The 26792-nt window shown below is 39.4% G+C and overlaps 1 protein-coding gene across 1 annotated transcript in view; it reads left to right on the forward strand.

Moving 5' to 3' along the window:
- Window positions 1–2774: 2774 nt before the first annotated feature.
- trappc11 (trafficking protein particle complex subunit 11) overlaps window positions 2775–26792 on the forward strand; it is a 90968-nt gene continuing 66950 nt past the window's right edge. The window contains exons 1-9 of the mRNA XM_028459422.1: window positions 2775–3091; window positions 17230–17450; window positions 19943–20112; window positions 23380–23450; window positions 24051–24165; window positions 24240–24339; window positions 24411–24484; window positions 25731–25827; window positions 26406–26539. Of these exons, the coding sequence (XP_028315223.1) occupies window positions 17247–17450; window positions 19943–20112; window positions 23380–23450; window positions 24051–24165; window positions 24240–24339; window positions 24411–24484; window positions 25731–25827; window positions 26406–26539 (965 nt within the window). The 5' untranslated portion in view covers window positions 2775–3091; window positions 17230–17246. The remainder of the gene's footprint in view (window positions 3092–17229; window positions 17451–19942; window positions 20113–23379; window positions 23451–24050; window positions 24166–24239; window positions 24340–24410; window positions 24485–25730; window positions 25828–26405; window positions 26540–26792) is intronic.

Below are 26792 nucleotides of genomic sequence, written 5' to 3' on the forward strand. Positions count from 1 at the left end.
TTATCAGCTCCATGAGCCTTCAACACAAACAGTTATCAGCACATCCAGCTTTGAGGGAGTCTGTTATCACACACACACACACACACACACACACACACACACACACACACACACACACACACACACACACACACACACACACACACACACACACACACACATGCAGGGAAGCATGAGTGACACAAACGCTACACACGTTAAACACATTGTTATTTAAAACACTCATTAATAATTAATATTCATACAGTGAGATCAGATCAAATGAGGAGTGACTTTAGGAAAAACGTTAACTGTTAATATAGAGAACACGCTTTATTACAGAAAGAGAACCAGGCATAACATTTATAGAACCAGGTGTAACGTTAATAAAACCAGGTGTAACGTTCATAGAACCAGGCGTAACGTTCATAGAACCAGGCGTAACATTTATAGAACCAGGTGTAACGTTCATAGAACCAGGTGTAACGTTCATAGAACCAGGTGTAACGTTAATAGAACCAGGCGTAACGTTCATAGAACCAGGTGTAACGTTAATAGAACCAGGCGTAACATTTATAGAACCAGGCGTAACATTAATAGAACCAGGTGTAACGTTCATAGAACCAGGTGTAACGTTCATAGAACCAGGTGTAACGTTCATAGAACCAGGTGTAACGTTAATAGAACCAGGCGTAACATTTATAGAACCAGGCGTAACATTAATAGAACCAGGTGTAACGTTCATAGAACCAGGTGTAACGTTAATAGAACCAGGTGTAACGTTCATAGAACCAGGTGTAACGTTAATAGAACCAGGTGTAACGTTTATAGAACCAGGTGTAACATTAATAGAACCAGGTGTAACATTAATAGAACCAGGTGTAACGTTCATAGAACCAGGTGTAACGTTCATAGAACCAGGTGTAACGTTCATAGAACCAGGTGTAACGTTAATAGAACCAGGCGTAACATTTATAGAACCAGGCGTAACATTAATAGAACCAGGTGTAACGTTCATAGAACCAGGTGTAACGTTAATAGAACCAGGTGTAACGTTCATAGAACCAGGTGTAACGTTAATAGAACCAGGTGTAACGTTTATAGAACCAGGTGTAACATTAATAGAACCAGGTGTAACGTTCATAGAACCAGGTGTAACGTTCATAGAACCAGGTGTAACGTTCATAGAACCAGGTGTAACGTTAATAGAACCAGGCGTAACATTTATAGAACCAGGCGTAACATTAATAGAACCAGGTGTAACGTTCATAGAACCAGGTGTAACGTTAATAGAACCAGGTGTAACGTTCATAGAACCAGGTGTAACGTTAATAGAACCAGGTGTAACGTTTATAGAACCAGGTGTAACATTAATAGAACCAGGTGTAACGTTAATAGAACCAGGTGTAACGTTCATAGAACCAGGTGTAACATTAATAGAACCAGGTGTAACATTAATAGAACCAGGTGTAACGTTCATAGAACCAGAGGTAACGTTAATAGAACCAGGTGTAACGTTCATAGAACCAGGTGTAACATTAATAGAACCAGGTGTAACATTAATAGAACCAGGTGTAACGTTCATAGAACCAGAGGTAACGTTAATAGAACCAGGTGTAACGTTCATAGAACCAGAGGTAACGTTAATAGAACCAGGCGTAACGTTCATAGAACCAGAGGTAACGTTAATAGAACCAGGTGTAACGTTCACCGTGACCCGTGATTGGAAACGGTCACACCTGGGTGGAAACATGAGGTGGTTTTTTTTTCTTCCTTTTTTTAAGATGAGGCAGCTAATCAGTCACAATCCAAACACTCTGACATCACTGGGAGGAGGAGCCACGAGCAGGAGTACCTGGAACACAGAGACAAGAGTTACCACTTTAAACTAGAACTACAATAGAAACTACACAGAACAACAAGAGGAACACAAGGGCTACACACAACCTGACATGTATACAGTATATCTATATTACAGCTGTGTTAGTGGAACTAAAGCTTTAGAATTAGACCTGATGAAGAACAAAAGCCTTTCAAAATAAAGTTTCTCCCCCACTGTAGCTGATGAATCATTTTATATTTTGATAGTGCTTTGAGAGGACGATTGTTGTAATTTGTGCTATAAAAATAAATGTCGTTGAATTGAAATGAAGCAGCTTTTTCAAACCAAACTTTAACAGCCAATAAAGGACCTCTATCCACAAACATAGAACATATAGACTTCAATCAACAAGAACTAAATATGAGAACAATCATTCCTAGCTAACATTTTAATTCACACCCATTGATTGTATTTTATTGTCTTTCTTGCTATTAAAAAATTGTATGATTGTCCAATGCAGAACATCACAGGTTTTACATTTAGGAATCTTAAAAAAACACAATTTATTGTAACTTACATTAATATGATATATCTTAAAGGAATCTTTTTAATTTGTGATTAAAACCCTCCCATTGGTCACAGACCAGTCCACACTATAAACCATCATATATCATTTAAACAATGTCTTATTGTTTAATAAGACATATAATATGTATAAGACATATTATATATGTCTTATACATAAATAATTACCTGCTGGTTCTGTCTCTTAAATCACTTAATTACAAAAAAATTTACATTAATGATTGATACCATCCATCTATCCATTTTCAAACCCACTTGCTCCTGTTTTACATGGTCGCGGGGGTCTGCCGGTGCCAATCTCTAATAATAATAATAATAATAATAATAATAATAATAATAATAATAATACCCCTCATTTTATTTTGAAAACCCGACTCTGAGCGTTTCTTTTCCGGTGTTAGTCCGTGTTGCTTGGCTAAATGATTGTTCTCGAGCTCTTCGTACAGACGCTAAGGGTTAAACTCAGTCTAAGATATCGTTGACTATTAAGCCATTAATCAGAGGTTAATCCTGGGTCGAACCCTCTCTATGGAGTCAAAGTAACTCATCTGTAGCATGTTAGCGTTGTAATCTCGCCCATTAGCTTGGAGCTAACTGCTAATCTAGCTAAAAAACCTCCTGGTGCTGAAAGCTAACAGAGGAGCTAAAGCTAGCCCTGCTCAGTGAGCTAGCTACAGTTAGCACTGGCGTCATCCATGTGAAGGAGTAAGTATTACTATTATTATTAATAATATGCTAGTGCTAGCGGGATGTTAACAGCCTGTGATAGTTTGCTTGTGTTGGGTTTTAATATCTGGTGAAGTCTATCACACAGCTGTGACGTCAACAAACTCTGTGTTAATGTGTGTGTGTGTGTGCTGAGCAGCTACACACACACATACATTAAAACTCTCAGCTGAGCTCAGCTTCCGGTCTCGTGACCTGCTGAAGTTCAGAGTAGAAGAAGAATTAGAGCTTTTTCCACCATGTGTCTGTTATTGATCATCAATAGATAATAATCAATAGCTTTTTAATGTCTTAACCAAACACAGTGATCAGCTAGCTTAGTTTTACTGATTAATTACTGATTGATCATAGGTGAGGCCTGTCAAAGGGTCTAAAACAGTTTATTCTATAATTATTTAATGATAAACATGTTTATACTGACTTTAAAAAAACTAATATTTACTTTATATTTATACATTCTATAGTTTATATTTAATAAACCTAATAACTACTTTATATTTATACATTATATAGTTTATATTTAATAAAACTAATAACTACTTTATATTTATACATTCTATAGTTTATATTTAATAAAACTAATAACTACTTTATATTTATACATTCTATAGTTTATATTTAATAAAACTAATAACTACTTTATATTTATACATTATATAGTTTATATTTAATAAAACTAATAACTACTTTATATTTATACATTATATAGTTTATATTTAATAAAACTAATAACTACTTTATATTTATACATTATATAGTTTATATTTAATAAAACTAATAACTACTTTATATTTATACATTATATAGTTTATATTTAATAAAACTAATATTTAATTTATATTTATACATTCTGTAGTTTATATTTAATAAAACTAATAACTACTTTATATTTATACATTATATAGTTTATATTTAATAAGACTAATATTTAATTTATATTTATACATTCTATAGTTTATATTTAATAAGACTAATATTTAATTTATATTTATACATTCTATATATTATATTTAATAAAACTAATAACTACTTTATATTTATACATTATATAGTTTATGTTTAATAAAACTAATAACTACTTTATATTTATACATTCTATAGTTTATATTTAATAAAACTAATAACTACTTTATATTTATACATTATATAGTTTATATTTAATAAAACTAATAACTACTTTATATTTATACATTATATAGTTTATATTTAATAAAACTAATATTTAATTTATATTTATACATTCTATAGTTTATATTTAATAAAACTAATAACTACTTTATATTTATACATTATATAGTTTATATTTAATAAAACTAATAACTACTTTATATTTATACATTATATAGTTTATGTTTAATAAGACTAATATTTAATTTATATTTATACATTCTATAGTTTATATTTAATAAAACTAATAACTACTTTATATTTATACATTATATAGTTTATATTTAATAAGACTAATATTTAATTTATATTTATACATTATATAGTTTATATTTAATAAGACTAATAACTACTTCATATTTATACATTCTATATATTATATTTAATAAAACTAATAACTACTTTATATTTATACATTATATAGTTTATGTTTAATAAAACTAATAACTACTTTATATTTATACATTCTATATATTATATTTAACTAGGGACCTAACGATTCACTCAACTCCCGATACGATACGATTCGATTTATTTTACAAAATGGGACTGTACATAAATGACTGAAACATATTCCTTTATTTTTTTTGGAAAAATACTGTACTATTTTTCATTGTCAAAAGAATCCCTTGATAAACTATTCAAAACAATGCAATTTAACTAAAAATAAATCTTGAATGAAATAAATAAAGGAATAATACAAATGAAGAAGAAGCTTATTAATTTAAATTCTGGTTCTATAGTAAACAATACAAAACTACATAATAGTTCTTTTTCTTTTTAAAAGTGCAACTGAAAATGTTTTTTGTGCCTTAACATTTGGACTTTTAAAAAAAACAAACAGTCATTGCACTATTTACGTCAGCTATTTGTTTGGACCAGCAGAGGGCGCTGGTAACCCAGTGGTCGGTTGGCATGCAGAAATTCTTGCAGTGAAGAAGAGAAGCTATGCTAGCAGACAGAGCTAATAGAAAAACGTGACTTTTACAGATATTCACGTAATATTATAGATATTCTTTCGGTGCTAAAAGGGTAAGGAATCATTTATTAACATGTTTAAGAGTAGAAGACGACCAGAAAGAAAGTATTAGCAGATTTCGCTCTTTTTTCTTATGTCATAGATTATTGTAGATTGATTTCTGACCAATATATCGATGATCACAGTATCGTCATATCGTGAGATAATCGTTAGCGTGAGCTTTGTATCACGTATCGTGAGGTACCCAGAGGTTCCCACCTCTATTATACACAGATATGCGTGTATAAGTACTGTACCTACATACATACATATATATATATATATATATAGTACATGTACACAAACGCCTACATATGTATATATTAATGCATGTATGAGCAGACTATATATACATAAATGTAATGGGACTGTAGGGTCTATGGGGGCTGAGGTCCTTAGAGTTTTTTTCCTGTCACTGCTGTGTTTACACATTGATGGACTTCTCAGAGCAGGTAGGACAGTTTGTGGACGTCAGACAGGTTCTGAAAGTCTTTGTGGGTGTGTGTGATCAGGGGGAAGTAAGTGTCTCTGAGGTCCTGGTAGCGGGGACAGGAGGTGAGGAAGTGCAGCTGGGTCTCCACCTGGCCCTGGGTGCAGTGGGTGCACAGTCTGTCCTCTCGGGGGGAGCCAGGTCTGTCTGTGTTGGTCTGTCTCTAGGGCCAGGCTGTGCTCGCTGAGTCTGTCATGATAGTCATGATTTTCCTGAGCTGTGGGTTGGTCACAGTGTTCAGGTATTCTGCCATTGTGTACTTCCTGTTTAGGGCCAAGTATACTTCCTGTTTGCTCTGGGTTTGGGTTGATTCTTTCCAGTGGTTCAGGTAGTTTTCTTTTTGTTTTCTTATGATGTCTGGTTGGGGTTCTGTGTGGAGGTTCTGCTTGTGTTTGAGTACAGAGTCCTAGACCAGCTGGCTGAGAGGGCATCCGTCTATGGTCTCAGTTACCGCTTTTCCACCGGGCAGGAGCTGGAGCTAACATGGAGCTTGCGCGTGTTTTGGCTCCGAGCCATTCTGTTTCCACCAACATAGCTCCAGCTCTCGGAGCCAAAAACCAGAGCTACGCTGGTCCCACGTAGCTTCTGGGCTACAGCTCAGCTCTGAAGTGGGCGGGTGGTAGGCGGGGTTATCGACGGTCCTCCAAAAACAAAAAGCAGCCATTTTTTAAGCTGGCGAGCGGCTGGTCACGTTAATGCAAATCTGACAAAAACACATTTAAAAGTGAGTGAAAGAAGACAGAGCAGTGGTCAGAGGAGGAGAACATTGTTTCCTGGTTCTGTGGGTGTCTGAAGAGGTTCAGTCGATAGTGGGCGGAGCCCCACGGACTGAAGAGGTTCAGTCGATAGTGGGCGGAGTCCCATGGACTGAACATAACTACAGCCATGGAGGAGCTGGTCCTGTAGATCTGTTAATAATGGTAAGTTTTATTTCACCTGTTGTTAAACTATTACCAATATTAACTTGCTACAATATTCCCTCATCAATATTATGAACGTTAGGTCTAACGTGGTACAGGCTAGCCAGTTAGCCGCTGATTCATTCTATGGAAACATCAACATGATCAATATTATCTGTTGGTCCATCCTGAAATATTATTATACACCATTTATTTGAATTTACATTTGTTTATGAATAAATGAAACTATTATAAAGAATCTTATTTTCTATTCCTGGACAAAACACCAGATTTAAAACTCCAGATCTCATCAAACTCTAAACTATCCAAATGATTTATAAAATAAAGGTTTATTTATAAAAGTGTTGCAGAAAATATTTTTAGAGAGAAGGAGAAAATAATTTAAGAGGAAAACTACATTTAAAGATGAAATATGTTAGAACAACAGTCAAAAGGATGAATAAAACAATATCGGGGTTAAATTATGGAACAGCGTAAGTGATGAAATAAAACAACATAAACCAAGCTTTTTAAATCATATTTCATTAGTAAGTTTAAGAAAGAAGAGCATCCATTTTACCTAGGACAGCAATAATATATAATGTGTATATAATGGTATAAAATATATTAATATGTAACAAACATAATAAAAGGTTTTTATTCATTTATAAACTGCCCTTCTAAATTTAATTGATGAATTAGTTTAATATTAAGTACATATCATATACATTCATGTGTATGTATGTATATATGTTTGATGTGAATGTATAAACTGTATATATAAAACTTGTGTAGATTATATATTGTTAAAATAGTAATATAAGGTAAATATGTGTGTGTGTGCTTATCTAGAGTTTTGTTTAGTTTTATTGTGATAAGGTAGATTTATATAAACTTTGCTTCAACCTACACACTTTAGCTTAAGAATTACACAATTGTTTGTTTTTGTATTTTCTTATTGTGGAGAATGCTGAAATAATTAATAAATTCATATATTATTTTTAATGCTTCTGTGCAGGAAAAAAGGAGGAAGATGTTAATGCAGATGTTCTTCATGGAGCAGTCAGGGACACGGTTCATGGACCAGAACCAGGACCAGGACTACGTCCATGGTCCATAACCTCCAGCTCATGATGAAGTCCTCAGCACTGGTTGGACTGGTGTTGGTTCTGGAGCAGATAGAGGCAGACTTTGGTCCTTTCTAATAGAAAACCTACAATTATTTATAAATAAATGTTATTATATAATGAGTTGGTTTGTAAATACATTTTTACTTTGTGTAAATAAAGTTATTTATTCTGTATTCTACGAGATCTTTGTTCATTGTCTAATACCTACTTGTAAACACACACATGTGTTTTATTTTATTCAGAATTTGTTGTTTTATTTTATTTTTTTGCCCTAAGAAACATAACCTGCTGTAACACACACTATTAGGTTTGTATTTTTTATTTTTTTATGTATATTTATAGAATTGTAAAGTTCATATAACACTGACCTAATGAGTAGAACATTTAAATAGAATGTAATGGAGATTTCCTCAAATCAATGTTTATTGAAACAAATCAAACAGCAGCAATAGATATAAAACCAATGTGGATCAATAAGGTGTCGTTGATCATTAATAACATAAGTTAAACAACATGATGAGGACACACACACATATTTAAATACAGCATCTCTTCAGTCACACACAGTAGGTTCTCAGTCTAAATGTATATGAATGAATGACATCAGAACATGTATGTTTGACACAAACTTGTTCTGATTCTGGTCGTATTGAGTCTCAGGAGGAACGCGGTCACGAATGTACAGAGTCAGCATTAAGAGCATCTACAAACATAAAATCAACTTATTGCCTTTATCTGCTGTACAGGCATAGTAGAAGCTAAGTAGCTTAGCAAAGGCTAACACTAACACGGTCATTGTAAAGCAATAAAACGTCTTTGATAATTACCCGTGTTCAGACGTTGTCGCAGATTCTTGTGACTGATGAAGACGAGTAGAGTTGTTCAGCTGAATATTTACATAGGATAGGATAGTATTCATACGATGTCAACAAAGACGTTAAAGCAGTGGTTCTCAACCATAGGGATGGGCCGCGGCCGCCAACTAGTGGGCCGCGATAAACTTTCAAGTTTTGCACCGGTGGGCTTTGAGGTCAGTGGGACCGCAATGCAGCTTCCCACCAATTGGTGGCAGTGAGGCGTCATTCAGTTTTTGAACACGCTCCAGCAGTGTTGCCAGATTGCCAGACCGATTGCATAACCGCCATATTGGATTGTGACTGGCGCAAAGGATTGTGGGTGATGTGCTCCGGGCTTCCTGGACGCGGTCAGATGGCAGCAGCCAATCATGTCAGCTCTCCTCTTTTAGTATTTCTTTAACCTATTTTAGACATGTTTTGTGTTTTTTCTTTAAATGGGTCAAATGCTGCTGTGTTTTGCACACAGAAAGCCCACGTTTATTACTTTAGTGTTTGTTTTTTTGCTGTTTGGTGAACTTTTCTGAAGTTCATCAGGTGACCATCCAGCTACAGTCGTGGTTTGTTTACACCAGGGATCAGCTGTTAGCTCTGCGTAGCCCTGCTCTCCTCTACGCGGACATGCCAGAGATTCCAGTGGAGATTCAGAGAAGAAGAGGCTGCAGTGCAGGGCGTAGGATCCAGGAGAGGAAACGGAGGTACCGACCATGTTACTGTCGGTTATTAAGGGGAATGTCCATTCCATGTCCAACAAGACAGATCTCGCGGCGCTGGCCCGGCTGCAGAAGGAGTTCAGGGAGTGCAACCTCATGTGTTTTACTGAGACCTGGATGGACGGACACCAGACTCTGTTATCACCCTGGGAGGTTTTAACTTCTACGGGCTGACAGGAATGTGGCTGGTAAGAAGAGACGCAGACGCATTTGGTGCTAGCTTCTTCCGGACATGCACAGTGAGTAATGCAATCGGTCTATTGGGCAAGTTTTTTACGTCAGTCGGGAAAAAATACTGTAATGAACTCTGTTGTGGGGAGATTCCCTGCGTTCTGATTGTTGGGGGCGGAGATCCCATGAACAGCTGAGCCGATTGAGATATCCCTCACCTGTGTGAAGAGTGGACTGTGTGTTAAAAAGGGCCACTAAAGCACCCCGGACTGAAGCCGGACGAGCGACTGTAAAGTGGCAGTGAAGTCCGAGGCGGAGGCTACAACAAGCTTCGCTGACGAGCGTGGCTGAAGGCTGTGGTCTTCCTCGTTCTGAAGCTGTTCGCAACTTTAGTGTTGCTGACAGAGAAGACAGTTAGATAGGGGAGCTGTTCCTGGGAAAGGAGGGGAGGCTGGATGCCTACTGTAGATAGAAAGCGGGGGGGATTAGACGCTGCCTCTGCCCCCACCAGGGTCATCTCAGAGTTAAAGTGATCCTCTGCCGCCCTCTAGTGTGTGGTGGGTTTGACCCTGGTTCCAGTGGTCCTGAAGGGTGTGCATGTGTTCCTGGTTTTAGTGTGCTGTGAAGTGGTGCTGTGACTGTTTGCAGTGCAGTTTATTGATAAGGGTCCAGTCTGTTAAATGGTTCTGGGGCAGGGCCACCTGGGCCAAAAATTTTGGCTGTTTTTGTCTACATTTGGTGAGTTTTTAATATTGTGAACAGTATTATCTCTCTCTCTCTCTCTGTCACTCTCGCTCTCTCTCTTTCTCTCTCTCTCTCTAATAAATAAATAGCCTAAGTAAATACATAAATAATTAATTGGTTGTGAGTTGTATTTAATTGGCATCTGTTTTTTTTATCTCTGATTTGCACTGTGACTGATTTTGGTAACTGTAACTCACTCATTCTATGTGATTTGCTCATTGAATTAAAAAGTAATTTGTGTTTTGTGTGTTCAAAATCTCAATCAGCTGCTGTGTGGTCAGGTCATTGTGCGTCTTTCAGCACCACAGATGAGGAATGCGACGAGGAGGAAAAAAAAAAAAAAAGAGGGGGGGGGGGGGGGGGGGGGGGGGGGGCGCGCTCTGTATCTGCATCATTTTCTTTTGTTTTAAATTGTTTTGCATGTAGTCCTCATGCAGGTCATTTGTGGTGTAAATAACATTATGTATTAGGCCTACACGGTTTAAAAGTTCACCTTTTTACGTACAGTTGGCATTAATACTAATGTGGGCCTGGCGCTAGGATGCTAGAGGTTCATTTGCACTTTGTGTAGCCTATGGCTGATTTACTGCGCTCTTGTTGGTTGATGCAGACATGCAGCTGTGTTATGATTTTGCGGGGTTGCACGGGTGTCTGGCAACTTTGTAGTTTAGGCTGTTTTTTTTGGAATAGGTGGGTTCTAAGATGTGATTGGGCAGGAAACTGTCAAACTGATCTGGCTACACAGAAACAGCAGCAGAAGAAGACAGGTGCAAGCTTTTGGCTGGAGCCTTGTTGTTGTTTTAGCCATAACAGCATCTCTGCCATGTGATTGGCTAAAACAAATCATGGTGGACAGGCGCTTCGCCCAATCAGCTTCAAGCATTCTGTTCATGTCCCTCCCTGCTTCTGAAAGGATTCACCTGACACAGCCCCAGATTGATGTAGAGAACTGGAGTTAGAGGGAGGGGCTACACATCAATCCGGATCTTGCCACGTTATGAGGGGGGGCATGTTGGGGAGAAGTGTTGGCCTCCAGGTAGATGTTTGTCCCCCTCGGTGCTGGTGGTGTCCTGTTCCTGTCCTGTCCTTGCATTAAGGTCTCCACAGACTACAATGTGTCCCCTAGCCTGGAAGTGGTTAATTTCTTCTTCTAGGATGGAAAACATGTCGTCTTTGAAATACAGGGACTCAGTTGGGGGAATGTATGCGGTATATAAGAAGATATTTTTCTCAGTTGTTTATTTCAAGCCAGATATAAAAGGTTCCTGTCTTGGTTAGTTTGATGGAGTGGATCAGCTCAGATGTGAACCATATTAGTATCTCTCCAGAGTCTCTTCCCTGCTTTATTTCTGTTAGCTTGGTGGTTGGTACTACAAGCTCTCTGTAGTTTGCAGGGCAGCCAGTTTGAGCGTCTCCTCTTTGCCATGTCTCCTGTAGGATGATTATGTCTGTGTTAGTGATTTCTTTGGTGAAGTCTGGGTTCTTACTCTTAAGGCCAAAGGCTTTTGACTTAAGACCTTGTATATTCCAGGATGAAATGGTAAAAGATGTCTTCCATTTTTATTGTGCAGTTTTTTCAGGGGATTTGGGCTTTGACCATGGGTGTGTAGAGCTCACTCAGCATCTGGTGTATGCTCAGATCGCAGAGTGGGGCTCTGCCAGGTGAAAGATTGGGGATGGTGCTGCTGACAGCCTGTGCGTATGTGTGGTGTGGGATTGGCAGAAGTGGGTGGGCCTGGCCAGAGGTGTCGGGAGATGTCCTGTGGCTGAAAGGGTTCCTCTGGATGTCAGCGGGATGGCCTCTGGGTAGGAGCAGTCCTCTGTCTGCCGCAGGATAACCTCTAGGTGGAGCAAGTCTTCCGGGTATTGGCCACGGTGGGGGGCTCCTGTGGGTTGTCTTCAGTCTGCGGTTGAGTGCGACGTCCTTTAGTGTCTTTGCAAACTTTGGGACTGCTGTCTTGCGGAAGTGCACTTCGTCATGCAGGTTGTGCATGTCCAGGGTGGGGTGGGGTGCCAAGTAGAAATTTGGCTTCAGAGCACATTCTCTGGAGATTTGTGCATTTATTCTTTGGATGAGGGCAGGGTGGAAGTCACTTCTGGGCAACAGGGTAGATATGACTACCTTTGTATTGTGGAAGGTGGACAAGGCTTTCTCCGTCTCTCTCTTTATAGATTTTGCCACTTCCTCTCCCTGTGTTCTCAGGTTGTTAGTGCCGGTGTGGATGATGATGTGGCTGGGGGACCCCAGGTGACCTTCTGTCAGCAGCTCTATAGCACGTTTTGTGTTCTGCCATTTGAGTTTTGAGGTTCTGTGGTTTGGAAACAGTTTCTTCTCTTCAACATATCTACCATTGGAGTCGAAGAGGAGGATGAGTTGTTTCTTGTGGGTGGGGTTGTGTTGCTTGTTGAGAAGGGGGCTGCTGGGTTGTGTGTCTTTGTCTCGTGGTGGTGTTGTGTTGCTCGGTCTGTCGTCTAGGTCTTGTTGCTCAGCAGTCACCTCTTGACTTCATCTTGGAGCCTCTGCGGTTTTTCTCTGAGCTGCTTGTTCTCCTGTTTTGATGTCTCCTTGTTGATTTTAAGTTGTTTTACTTGTGCCCAGAGCTTATGTATCTCTTTGTTTTGAGAATTCCTATCTTTCTTTTAGCTTTTTTATCTCAGCCCAGAGAGCAGACATTTCTCTCTCTCTGTCCTTGTCCATGGCTTTGGGTATGGAGGTGTTTTTGTCATCTGTCTGTCCTGGTTGGAGCATGATGATTGTGTGCTCCATCTCCACCTGCCTGATTTCTAGCTGTGTGAATTTGTCTCTCAGCTCAAGGAGCAGGTTGGGCTTTGTGGTGCTGGATTCAGAGCTGTTATTAGCGGACAACAGTCAGCAAAAAGTTTTTCTAGGCTGTTTTTTAAGAGATTCTCTTTGAATTTCTTCCTTGATGAGTCATTTGTGTATTTAACTGGGAATTTGATTTTGGTGGCTTCTGTGTTGGGGTATTTGGGTTCCTGAGGTACTTCATTAGCATGTGTGACTAGGTCATTGAGGTGCTCAGCCTCCATTGTAATGGTGGGTGATTCTACCCCCTTTCTTGACACCTCTGGACTACCAGAGGTCGCAGTTTCACTCACTAAACTATGTTTCCCAGTCTTTGTCGCAGCTTTAAAACAGTTCTGTTCAATGTATATTTGTTGTTGACAATTGAATATAGGTTGGGTATTACTCAGTTGTGAAGCAGTGGCACAAATCCAGCAGTACTCACTTAGGGTGTACTCACACTGGCAACCAGGGCCGTTCCTAACCAGCTCTGTGCATGTGTGAAACCATGGGGGGCCATTGTCTGGCCTGCATAGGTGTGAACTGCACCACAGGGGGGTTAACGGACCGATGTGTCCTGCTGGAAGAGGTGGTCCAAACAGCGTGCCAGACTGGCACGGTTGGCCGCGCATGCGCACGCACAACTCGACCCGCGCGCAAAATGTGATGACGTTGCTATCGCGCGACGCTCTACGGCACATAAACATCCGCATTCCGCAATGATAGCGGTGTCAGAAGTGCTCGTTAGCCAATTAAAAGTTCAGAGTTGGCGTTACCTGATATATATGGACAACACCACAGAGAACTCATGGAGGAAGAGGACAACATGACCGTCAGGACTTCTCTTTGTTCAGCCGGGACAGTGTAGCAGCTCATCATCAGGTCCGGGTATTTCCGAGGGTATAAATATACATATAAACACATATTACTGGTATATTAACCCATATAAACCAGAAAATATGGAAATAGGACATTTTACTGCTGTAAATGTGTAACATATTACTGGTATTTTGTGGACAGGACACATGAGGTTGGTTATTATATAACCCAGAAAAAAATGGAAATGGGACATTGTACTGCTGCTAATGTATAAATAATATAAATATATATATATATGGTGTTTCAGTGTTCTGGGACACATACTCACTAACTCTGTAGAATGAAAACAAACACAGTGTCTTGAGGAGCAAAGTGTAGTGTATTAATTTATTCATCTAAATGTAACCAAAAACAGAACATCACAAATACAGCCCAAATAAATGAAATGTCTGAAAGAAAGGTCATAATTTTACAAACAAAAATCAATAAGCCAGAAATAAAGTGCAACCTTTTGCAAAATGTAACATGAACCTTAAAAACAAAACATTTAAACATTGGAAGTACAAGGATGGGAATATTATGACAGCAGAACCTGGAACAAGACTGTAAACTATTTATTTATTTTTAATCTTATTTTATTTCTCTTCTTAGGTCGTGTCGTGTTAGTGAACATGTGTTAATACCAATTATCAGTATGTGGAGTTCCTGTTAGTCCTGCACAACTATAATGAATTGATCAGAAATCTACATGTGTCCTGTTCTCATAATACCAGTAATATGTTACACATTACAGCCGTAAAATGTCCCATTTCTATATGTTTTGGTTTATATGGGTTAATATACTAGTAATGTGTTTATATGCATGTTTATACCCTCAACATTACCATGGAATTTTGGGTTTTACTCAAACCCCTTATCATCACGTCTCTGCAGAAGAAGACCCTCCACTGCACCTCAGCACTTTAACAACTCACTAATTTCATAATTTAAATAAACTATTTCTACCTTTGTTTTTCTGTTTACATGTCGTTTACTTTGTATTTAATAAAATAGTTTCTCTAACAGTTAAATCTACACATTTATACTGTATATAATACACATACAGGATGATGTGTAACAATAATCAGTAAAATTAGCTGTAAACACATTTTGTAGAACTAAATATAAAGTTATGATGTGAACAGAAAGAAAGGAAGACGAACCAGATAATTATAAACTTTAGAATATAATACAATCATAACTTTTAATCATAAATATGACTCTTCTCAAAACAACAAACTTTGATATCTTTGTCACACAATATCTAAGCTTCCAGTGAATAATTTACAAAAAAAAAAAAGTTCACTGATGGTGACATTGAGATCTCAATGTCATCAGTGAACTTTTTTTATTTGTAAATTATTCACTGGAAGCTTCTCTGGTGGTGTGTGCAGTGGTTATTATTATTATTATTATTATTGTATGAAGCCAACATTACTGCAGCTCTGCACATCATTGTTGTCCTGTTAAAGTATTTTTATACAAAGACTTAAAAACAATCTGAAATTAGTGCTGACTCAGTAAATCACCTTTATTATACATTATAACAATCTGTTCCTTAAGTCTGTAAATTATTGAAACAATTAAAAACATCTAAAAAATAAAATGAAATAATCATTTAATATACATTTCAATAAATAAGTGCATCCCATTCTGTCTGTTGTCTGTAGAAGTGATGGGTCTAGACCTGATGATGAAACTAGGATCAGCTCATGGTTTTAATGTCCAGGGAGGGGCGTGGCCACTCTGTATGGACTTAAAGAAGAAGAAATAAAAGAAGAGTTAGATAATGTCATGTTCATCAAAAGGAAAACTGAAAGTGATGGAGATAAATATGATCAGATGGACACAGACACACAAAGTTTAAACAAACACACAAATAATCTGTCCTAAACTGTCTCACACATTAAAATCATCTATTTACACTTATATTAATGTACACAAAGACTAGCTCCACAAAATCAGAACATTTATTGATCCATAAATTAAACTGATCTTACCTTTATAGGCTCAGTTTCCTCCTTTGTTTTCAAATCCATTTGAACCTCCATTCATGGTGGTTTTTATCATCAGAGACTCTTTCATTTTTAATAAATCCACCGTTATTTGGTCTGTTTTAATCTTTCTTTCTCACTCACTTGGTTCTCTCTGTTCCTCGTGTCGATTTCGTCAAAACAAAACGGCATCTTTAATGTTTCTGTTACGTGAGTAAAATTACCACAATGTACCAACACTGGCTGTGTCGGTACATCATAAACTGGTGGAATTTCTGCGATAGAACAAATATGAGCAGAGTTACAGTTATTTAAATTAACGTGATGCGTTCAGGGGCCCTGGGAAACCCAGTCCGTGAAAAGAGCACGTGTCAGGGTAAATCTTGGTTTATAGTTACACTACGCAACAGAAAATATGAAATTAACAGAATGTACTGTCAACAACAAACCCAGAGTCGCTTAATGGTGACGTAACGCCATACGTGTGTCATAAATTAACATGATGATGTGTTTCTCTGTGGGAACCGAGTTGAGCTGGTGATCACGTCTGTTCTACCGTGTCAGAAAAGGGACAGGGAGGGGGGGATTCCTGCTGTGAGCTTAGAACGGCCCCAGTTGCCAGTGTGAGTACACCCTTAGGTTCTCAGTTTCCAGATGGTAGTTCTGTATTCCCTGTGGAAAGACAGTTTTTGGTCAGTTCCTTTGTGAGTCATTGGTGCAGAGTATTTCCCCAGGTGATTGTGTTCAAAAAGTTTGCAAAAGAAAAAATAATCCTTATATCTTTTGGTTGGAGAAAATCCCAAGATGATGTGATTATTTTAGGGTTCTTACAATATTGTTGAAATAAATTCCACTTTGGAAGCGTTTTTTTTTTGTGGTTTTTTTAACAAAAAATAACAGGAGCTCAGAGGGGCATGACCTTCCTGCCTGACTATCTCTCTCTCTCTCTATATATATATATATATATATATATATATATCATTGTTGTGCATATATATATATATATATCCCATTCATTGTCTCATCCACACTGTGGATCTTGTGATGATGTCATAGGTTCTCTCAGAGCCAACAGCTCAAAGTTGACAGGTAGTCATGATAATCCTGAGTTTCATGTTAGCGTATCCGAAGTTTGTTAGCTGAGCTTGAGCTGCTTGGCAGAGGTCTGCGCTCTCAAAGTGCTTTTCTAGTTATATCTGCTTTAGGATTGGGTTTTTTTCCCAATATGACAGATTTTTCTGAAATGACACTTTTCCGAATCTTCTTCTTTCTGCAGGTCTTTGATCTGTCACCATGGCAACCTCCCAATGGGACCTCCCTCCAGAGCTTTGTTGTCGGCCGATGGCGTTTGTAGCGTTGACGGGTCTAGACGTGACTTACAACGCTGTGCATCGAGCCATTTGGGACGCGTTCTGTGCCAATAGACGCGCCGACAGGGTCCCCATCTCCTTCAAGGTCCTGCTGGGGGACCACGAGTACCCCAAGTGTCGCACCAAGGTACACACACAAAACCACGACTACCCCTTGGGCCTGTACTACCAAGCTAGATTTCCTCTTATTGCGCAACCTTTCAGGATTTAATCAGTGTGTGCTGTACTACGAAGCTGGATAACGTCTTATGGAGCTAAATCCCCATGGTAGCGTTGGCTAAGTCATGTAGCACAATCAAAAAAACACGCACTTCCCTTTTACTTGAGGCAGTGTGCTGGATCAAAAAGGTCCAAAAATGTTAAGAAGAAAAGAAGGTCCGCACAACTGCGTAGTTAGCTCCCAATTTCAGTTTTTAATATACACCAAAAGACGTGACGTTTCGGGCTGACCGCCCTTCATCAGACAACGACCTTCTTTTCTTCTTAACAACCTTGGCTAAATCACCGTGGTAACTTAGGCTAAATCCCCATGGTAACTTAGGCTGAACGACTAGCCTAGTCTGGACCAGGTTTTGTTCTGACTAGCATCTGAGGGAGTACTAAAGCCCCGCCTCCTGACCAATCAGTTGTCTTATAAAAGGAGCTGTCCAATAAAAGGAGGATCATTGTGAACACGTTAACGTATTGTGTGGTGATGCTAAGAGCCTCAGTCCTGTAGATAATATAAATATATTCCACCTTATGATGTAGATCTGTATGAACGCAGCATCAGAGACACAGACCAGATCAAAGAGAAAGTGATCAGTGCCTGTTTATTCTCTATTTATAATCTCACTAATTTAATCATTAACACTCATCAATTCTTGCATTAATTACTTTCAGCTTTTACTGCAGCAACAGTGTTATTTTTGGTCTGAATTATGGATTTTTTTTTTTTTTTTTTTTGAACTTATCTTTATTGAAAATCTTCAATACAGGTCAAATACAACAAAAGAAAACCCAGTAGTATCAGACAAAATGTAGGCACATCATACATTACTCCTTATATCTTCAAAGTAGAGCCAGCATCACAGTGGGGGAAGAAAGAAGAGAAGAGACAGTTTATAAACATACACGTGCATCTTCCTTCCTTTCTTTCTTTCAACATGGAATAGTATAAACAAATCAGCCATTAGAAATGTATCTTTGCATTAAGGACCATTTATCCATGAATACATCAACTTTCATTTGCAGTCTTGCTGTTATTTGCTCCATATGGTTCACTTCTTTTAGTTTGTTCTTCCATTGAGTAATAGTGGGGGGCTGAGGCTTGAGCCAAGAGACCGTAATCATTTTCCTTGCAACTAAGAGTAGTATTCTGAGTATAAATTTAATATCATTTAATCTTATGTTTGGGAAGAATTCCCAATATTAATAAATTAGGTTCTAATGGGATTTCAATGTTGAGACAATTCTTAATTTCTCCTTCTATGTCTTTCCAATAGTTAGTTAATTTTGGACAGTCCCAAAACACATGGGTATGGTCTCCCACCAGACCGCAGCCCCTCCAACACCGATCAGAGGTTCCACCAAACCTAGACGTGACAAAGGGGGTTCTAAAAAATATAATTTTAGTTTTCCACTCAAATTCTCTCAGGCTTGGACTATTTGTTATTTTGTGTCCCTCCCGCAATGTCCGTTCCCAGTCATCATCTTTAATTATTATGTTCATTTCTAGTTCCCATTTTCTCTTAATGTCCTGTGTATTCTCTGTATTTTCTTGTAGTAATTTGTAAGCATGAGATATGTATCTACTGTTAATCTTCCCCTTTATTACATGAATAAAAAATTGCTCTAAATTTATGGGTGGAGTTTGTAACAGGGTTATGTAATTATGCTTAACAAAATAATTCCTTACTTGAATTATGGATTTTAATTCTTAATATTCTCTCTGTGATTGTTATTGGTCTGATGCTGCTAACTCCGCCTCCTGTCACAGGAACTCACACGTAGCCAGGCTGAAATCCCCTGGTTAACTTAGTGAGTTGTAAATAGGGGTGTCCTGATCCAATATCAATATCAATATCGGTACGATATTAGCCTGAAACCGAATATCGGATATCAGATTAAAATTTCCGTATTTTCTGATTTTCAAAAAAAAAAAATCTGTTTTTCTTTTTTTTCAATTCTTTTTTTATTTATTTTATTCATTGGTAGAATACTGTAGATATTATGTTGAAGGTTAAAATGTATGTAACCAATTGTTTAATAATAAATGGCTCAGTTTTTCTCATCCCTACTGTTGCTGACTATTGTTCTGTTTGAGTGACATCACATGATCAAACCTTTTCTAACATTCCACACGACAAAATAAGTCATTATTATTTTTAGATTAAAGAAAAAACCAGCATGTATGATTCACGCTGATATCGAATCAATATCGGTATCGGCCGATGCGTAGAGCTGCAATATCGGTATCATATCTGAAATGAAAAAGTTGTATTGGGACATTCCTAATCTAGGTTAATAGGAACGCTTCTGTCTGATGGACAATGTTTGGTTATCTAGCTTCATAGTACAGGTCCTAGTGTTGCACTAAGGTAAACACACACAAATAAACAGGTGTGTGTGTGTGTGTAGCGTACGTCCTATGAGTGGTACATTCCAAAAGGGATCCTAAAGACTGGCTGGATGAACAAACACCTGAACCTGGTCCCAGCCCTGGTGGTTCTGTTCTATGAGCTGGACTGGGACCACCCCCAGTGGAAGGAGAAGCAGTCAGAGTGTGCTACCAAGGTGGAGATAGTCAGGTACACACACACACACACACACACACACACACACACACACGAGACATACTGACTAATCAGATGGAGGGAGGCTGTCACACACACTCCATCCCTCCTTCTCCTTCTTCTTCTTCTTCTTCTTCTTCTTCTTCTTCTTCTTCTTCTTCTTCTTCTTCTTCTTCTTCGTGTCATCATGTTTACCACATATCAGAATCAGAATTATTTATTAATCCCAGGGGGAATTCCTTTCATTACAGCCACTTAAGAAAAATCACAAATAATAGAATAAATATGTTAACAAAGACAAAAGAAAGAATAAATGTTAAATAAGTGTATAATTAAGTAAAAGACTGTTAAATAAGGATCAGATGCACACATTACAGTAGAAGAAAATAAAGTAATAATAATCATAATAATAATAAAATACAAATATGATACAAATATTTCCAACAATCAAGCTGTGAAGTTACAGTTTGATCTCCACTGATTTCCTGTGGCGTTCTGTGGAGCACCGTGGTTGGATCAGCCTGGTGGTTCTAAAGGTTCTAAAGATGCTGAAGGTCTTCTGTGACTGACCAGCACATCATGGAGTGGGTGGGACTCATTGACCCAGATGGTCTTCACCTTGGACAGGCTCCTCCTCTCTGTCACCACTGTCAGAGAGTCCAGTTTAATCCCCACAACCTCACTGACCTTGTGGATGAGTCTGTTGAGTCTGTAGAGTCTGTTGAGTCTGTGAGCCTCAGTCAAGAAAGTTACTTTTATTTATATTAAATGTTTGGGTTAGATTGTTATATGTCCTGAGCTTATCATTTTCAAAGAGGTCTTGGAGATGAATAATTCTGCTATCTTCCCATGTTTTTAGATAGAGTGGTGTTTTTCTGTTTCTAAAGTCAGGGTTGTGCCAGATTGGAGACAGCATGTTAGTTTTTAATGGAACATTTGTAATGTCCAGGGCTTTCCACCACACAGTCAGGGTGGAGGCAATCAGTGGGTTTTTAAAGCAGTTATGACGTTTGAGGGTCGCAGTGATAAAAGGGAGATCAGAGAGTTTAATATGTTTGCAGTCTAGCTGTTCTATTTCTAGCCAGGTGTTGTGGTATTCTTTTGGTTTTAGCCATTCTGTTAAATATAGAATTTGGTTTGCTAGGTAATAATGTATGAAATTAGGGGCTTCCAACCCACCCTCGCTTTTATTTTTTTGAAGGGTTGAAAGACTTATTTTTGTTTTTTTATTCCTAGCATAGAATTTTGTAATTGCAGAATCACTGAATCATTCTGATCAGTCATGTTGTCATGGAAACGCTCTCATCATGGCGGAGCGAGCGAGAGATGCTGTGGTAAAGAACAGACGAAGCGGTGTATCAGTCTGTTCCTTAAACAGCTGTAAATGGACTGATGTGCAGACGTGGAGCAGTGAGGAAGAGACTTCATGTAGAGATGGAAATCTCTGATAAACCTAACATGAGTCTATCAGCCCTCCTACCTGCCTGTTCTGATTGGCTGAGTCATCTGAAGGACACCATCAGCCAGTAGGGTGCAGCCTATGTGATGACGCAGCCTTTATGGCTGACATTGATCAGAAGGGGTAGTTTTGCCGTACAGTGATCTGTAGCGTCTGCCTGAGGGGAGGAGTTTAAACAGATTGTGTCCAGGGTGGGAGGAGTCTGCAGTGATGTTACCTCCTCGTTTTCTGACCCTGGACAGGTATAAGTCTAGGATGGAGGGCAGATCAACACCAATGATCTTTTCTACAGTCCTGATTATCCTTTGTAGTCTGTGTCTGTCTAGTTTGGTTGTAGATCCAAACCAGACAGTGATGGAGGTGCACAGAACAGACTGAATGATGGAGGTGTAGAACATGATCAGCAGCTCCTGGGGCAGGTTGAACTTCCTCAGCTGATGCAGGAAGTACATCCTCTGCTGTGCCTTTTTCCTGATTGTGGGAGGTCCACTTCAGGTCCTGTGAGATTGTGGATCCCAGGAACCTGAAAGAGTCCACGGTAGACACTTTGCTGTTCAGAATGGTAAGGGGGGAGTGGCCTACTCCTGTAGGCTTCCTCCTTAGCCTGACTCAGCATCCTAAGTTGAGGTGTGAACCAGGGTTTGTTGTTGTTGTATGTGCAGAAGGTCCTGGTCTGCACACACATGTCCTCACAGAAGCAGATGTAAGATGTTACAGTGTCAGTCAGTTCATCTAGGTCTGATGCAGCTTCAAAAACTCTCCAATCAGTGCAGTCAAAGCAGTCCTGTAACTCCTCCCCCTCTGTCCACCTCTTTACAGTCCTTACTACAGGTTTAGCAGATTTAAACTTCTGCCTGTAGGTCAGGATGAGATGAATCAGACAGTGATCAGAGAGCCCCAAAGCTGCACGGGGAACAGAGTGATATGAATCCTTTATTACAGTGTAGCAGTGGTCCAGTGTGTTAGCACCCCTGGTGGGACATTTTATATGTTGTCTGTATTTAGGGAGTTCGTGGGTTAGATTTGCTCTGTTAAAATCCTCTAGAATGATTAGCAAAGAGTCTGGATGTTGTTTCTCCACGTCTGCTATCTGGTCAGCCAGGTGCTGTAATGCCTCTATTACACTAGCCTGAGGTGGGATGTAAACACAGACCATAACAAACGAGGAGAATAAAACGGTTTACAGTTTATGAAAAAACTCTCCAGATTATGGCTACACGTCTGTTTCAACACTGTAACATCTGTACACCAACCTTGGTTAATGTAAAAGCATATTCCACCTCCCCTCGTCTTCCCACAGCTCTTTTACGTGGTCCGCTCTGAGGAGCTGAAAGTCTGGTAGATGTAAAGAGCTGTCCAGGATGAGTTCACTGAGCCAGGTTTCAGTAAAACACAGGGCGGTGGATCTGCAAAAGTCTGTGTTTCTGGTGTTTAGGAGCAGCAGTTCATCCATTTTATTTACCAGAGAGCCTGACATTCACCAGGTGAATGGATGGGAGTGCAGTGCGTAAGTTTGAGGAGCGCGCCTGCTCGTTTACCCCGTCTGCGTCTACGGCGTCTCCTGCAAATTCCATAGAGAGCTGCTGCTCCTCTGGTGACACTCTCTGCATAACTTTCTGGTTCAATGAGAACCGGTGAAAAAAGATCAGCAGAGGACTGTCCTACGTTTATTAGTTCTTCTCTGGTGAAAGAGACCAGAGAAGGGGAGCAAGAAACTACAAAAATAAAGAACGCTTCTTTCTTTTCCTCTTTGCTGGTTCCTGATTCTTAATTATTTCAAACTTATTTGACATGCTGACCTTTGGCTCCATCTGTTCCCTTAGAACCAGTCTACAAGGCAGGAACACTAAAGTGGCTGTGGTTTTAATACAGAAGAAAACACCTTTACCCCCAGGTACACACACACACACACACACACACACACACACACAAAAAAACACACAAACACACACACACACACACAAACACACACACACACACACACAAAAAAACACACGAACACACACACACACACACACACACACACACACAAACACAAAAAACACACACACACACACACACTCACACACACACACACAGACACACACACATACACACACACACACAGAGACACACACACAGACACACCCACACACACACACAGACACACACACACACACAGACACACACACACACACACACAAACACACACACACACACAGACACACACACACACACATACACACACACAGACACACACACAGACACACACACACAGACACACACACACACACACACACACACACAGAGACACACACACACACACATACACACACAGACACAGACACACACAGACACACACACAGACACATACACACACACACATACACACACAGACACACACAGACACAGACACACACACAGACACACACACAGACACACACACACACACACAGACACACAAACACGCACAGACACACACACACGGTGTGAGTGTTTCCTGGTTGTTTTCTAGGAGAGGACCTGGTAGCCTCAGAGAGAGCCTCTACTCTGTGTAATGCGTGTGATCTATCTGGTAAAAGCCTGTTTGTGTTGCCTCACACTGATCACTTAGTGGGATACATCATAAGGTAATTCATAATTAATAAGAATGTCACCAAACATCTCATTATTACAGTATAAGCTTAGTGTTTTTATCTCACAGGCTGGAGAATGCCTTTTATGAGCACGCACACACGTACTACTACACAGAGATACGCCGTGTGAAGTCACACAAAGAGTTCCTGAACAAGACAACACACCAGGTATGAAACACACACACACACACACACACATGGCTGCTCACTAAAGCCTCTGTTCTCTGCTCCTAATGCAGCTGCTGTTTGTCAGACACCAGTTTAAGATGGCCTTCTTTAGTGAGCTCAAACAGGACACGCAGAACGCCCTCAAGTAAGAAACCAATAACGCTGAGTCACCACTCACACGCAGCACGCCCTCAAGTAAGAAACCAATAATGCTGAGTCACCACTCACACGCAGCACGCCCTCAAGTAAGAAACCAATAACGCTGAGTCACCACTCATGCAGAACGCCCTCATGTAAGAAACCAATAACGCTGAGTCACCACTCACATGCAGCACGCCCTCAAGTAAGAAACCAATAACGCTGAGTCACCACTCACACGCAGAACGCCCTCAAGTAAGAAACCAATAACGCTGAGTCACCACTCATGCAGAACGCCCTCATGTAAGAAACCAATAACGCTGAGTCACCACTCACATGCAGCACGCCCTCAAGTAAGAAACTAATAACGCTGAGTCACCACTCACACGCCCTCAAGTAAGAAACCAATAACGCTGAGTCACCACTCATGCAGAACGCCCTCATGTAAGAAACCAATAATGCTGAGTCACCACTCACACGCAGAACGCCCTCAAGTAAGAAACCAATAACGCTGAGTCACCACTCACACACAGCACGCCCTCAAGTAAGAAACCAATAACGCTGAGTCACCACTCACACGCAGCACGCCCTCAAGTAAGAAACCAATAACGCTGAGTCACCACTCACACGCAGAACGCCCTCAAGTAAGAAACCAATAACGCTGAGTCACCACTCACACGCAGCACGCCCTCAAGTAAGAAACCAATAACGCTGAGTCACCACTCACACGCAGCATGCCCTCAAGTAAGAAACCAATAACGCTGAGTCACCACTCACACGCAGCACGCCCTCAAGTAAGAAACCAATAACGCTGAGTCACCACTCACACGCAGCACGCCCTCAAGTAAGAAGCCAATAACGCTGAGTCACCACTCATGCAGAACGCCCTCATGTAAGAAACCAATAATGCTGAGTCACCACTCACACGCAGAACGCCCTCAAGTAAGAAACCAATAACGCTTAGTCACCACTCACACGCAGAACGCCCTCAAGTAAGAAACCAATAACGCTGAGTCACCACGCATGCAGAACGCCCTCAAGTAAGAAACCAATAACGCTGAGTCACCACGCATGCAGAACGCCCTCAAGTAAGAAACAATAATGCTGAGTCACCACTCACACACACAACGCCCTCAAGTAAGAAACCAATAACGCTGAGTCACCACTCACCCGCAGAACGCCCTCAAGTAAAAGATCAATAATGCTGAGTCACCAATCACACTGTGTGTGTGCGTGTGTGTGTGTGTGTTCAGGTACTACAGAACCTCCTACAGTCTAGTACATGAGCTTAGAACCCATGAGACCAACATCCTGGAGATTAAAACATTGGCTGGATTCATCAACTACAAGGTATGAGTCAGCTCAGTGTACCTTATGTAGAGAAACGTTTCACCCCACCCTAACGTTTAGTATAACACACTCTGTTTTGTGTGGATTGTGTATATATTGTGTATGTGTATATATTTTGTGTGCTGTGTGTGTGTCTGTGTGTTTTTATATATTGTGTATATATTATGTGTGTGTGTGTGTGTATTGTGTATGTGTGTATGTATTGTTTAAATTGTGTGTGTATATATTTGTGTGTATATATTGTTTATATCTTGTGTGTGTATTGTGTATGTGTATATATGTGTGTGTGTGTGTGTGTGTATATATTGTGTGCGTGTGTATATATATTGTTTATATTTTGTGTATTGTGTATGTGGATATATGTGTGTGTGTGTATGTATTGTTTATATTGTGTGTGTGTGTGTATATATATTGTGTGTGTATTGTGTATGTTTATATATGTGTGCGTGTGTATATATTGTGTGTATTGTGTATGTGTATATATGTGTGTGTGTATATATTGTTTATATCGTGTGTATTGTGTATGTGTATATGTGTGTGTGTTTATATATTTTTTATATTGTGTGTATTGTGTGTAGATCTGCAGACTGTGTTTCCAACACAACACTCCTCTAGATGCCATTGCCCAGTTCAGGAAACACATTGATCTGTGTAAGAAGAAGATTGGTAGTGCTGAGCTGGCCTTTGAGCACGCTGCATGGATGTCCAAACAGTAGGACACACACACACACACACACACACACACACACACACACACACACACACACACACACACACTGTTTTGTAGTGTATGTTGTTCCATTCAGTCATAGAAGCACAGGATGTCAAACATTTAAAAAGCTATAAATATATATTGTATATTAATACGTTTACACACAGCATTGAATCAACTTTTGAATAAATTCAATGTGTGAATAAAGACCAGGTCAGAAAACACTGGTTTGAAGTGGAATGATTTCTGTTTA

The sequence above is a fragment of the Gouania willdenowi genome, chromosome 10 (genome assembly GCF_900634775.1).
Source record: "Gouania willdenowi chromosome 10, fGouWil2.1, whole genome shotgun sequence".
In the NCBI taxonomy this organism is placed as follows: domain Eukaryota; kingdom Metazoa; phylum Chordata; class Actinopteri; order Blenniiformes; family Gobiesocidae; genus Gouania; species Gouania willdenowi.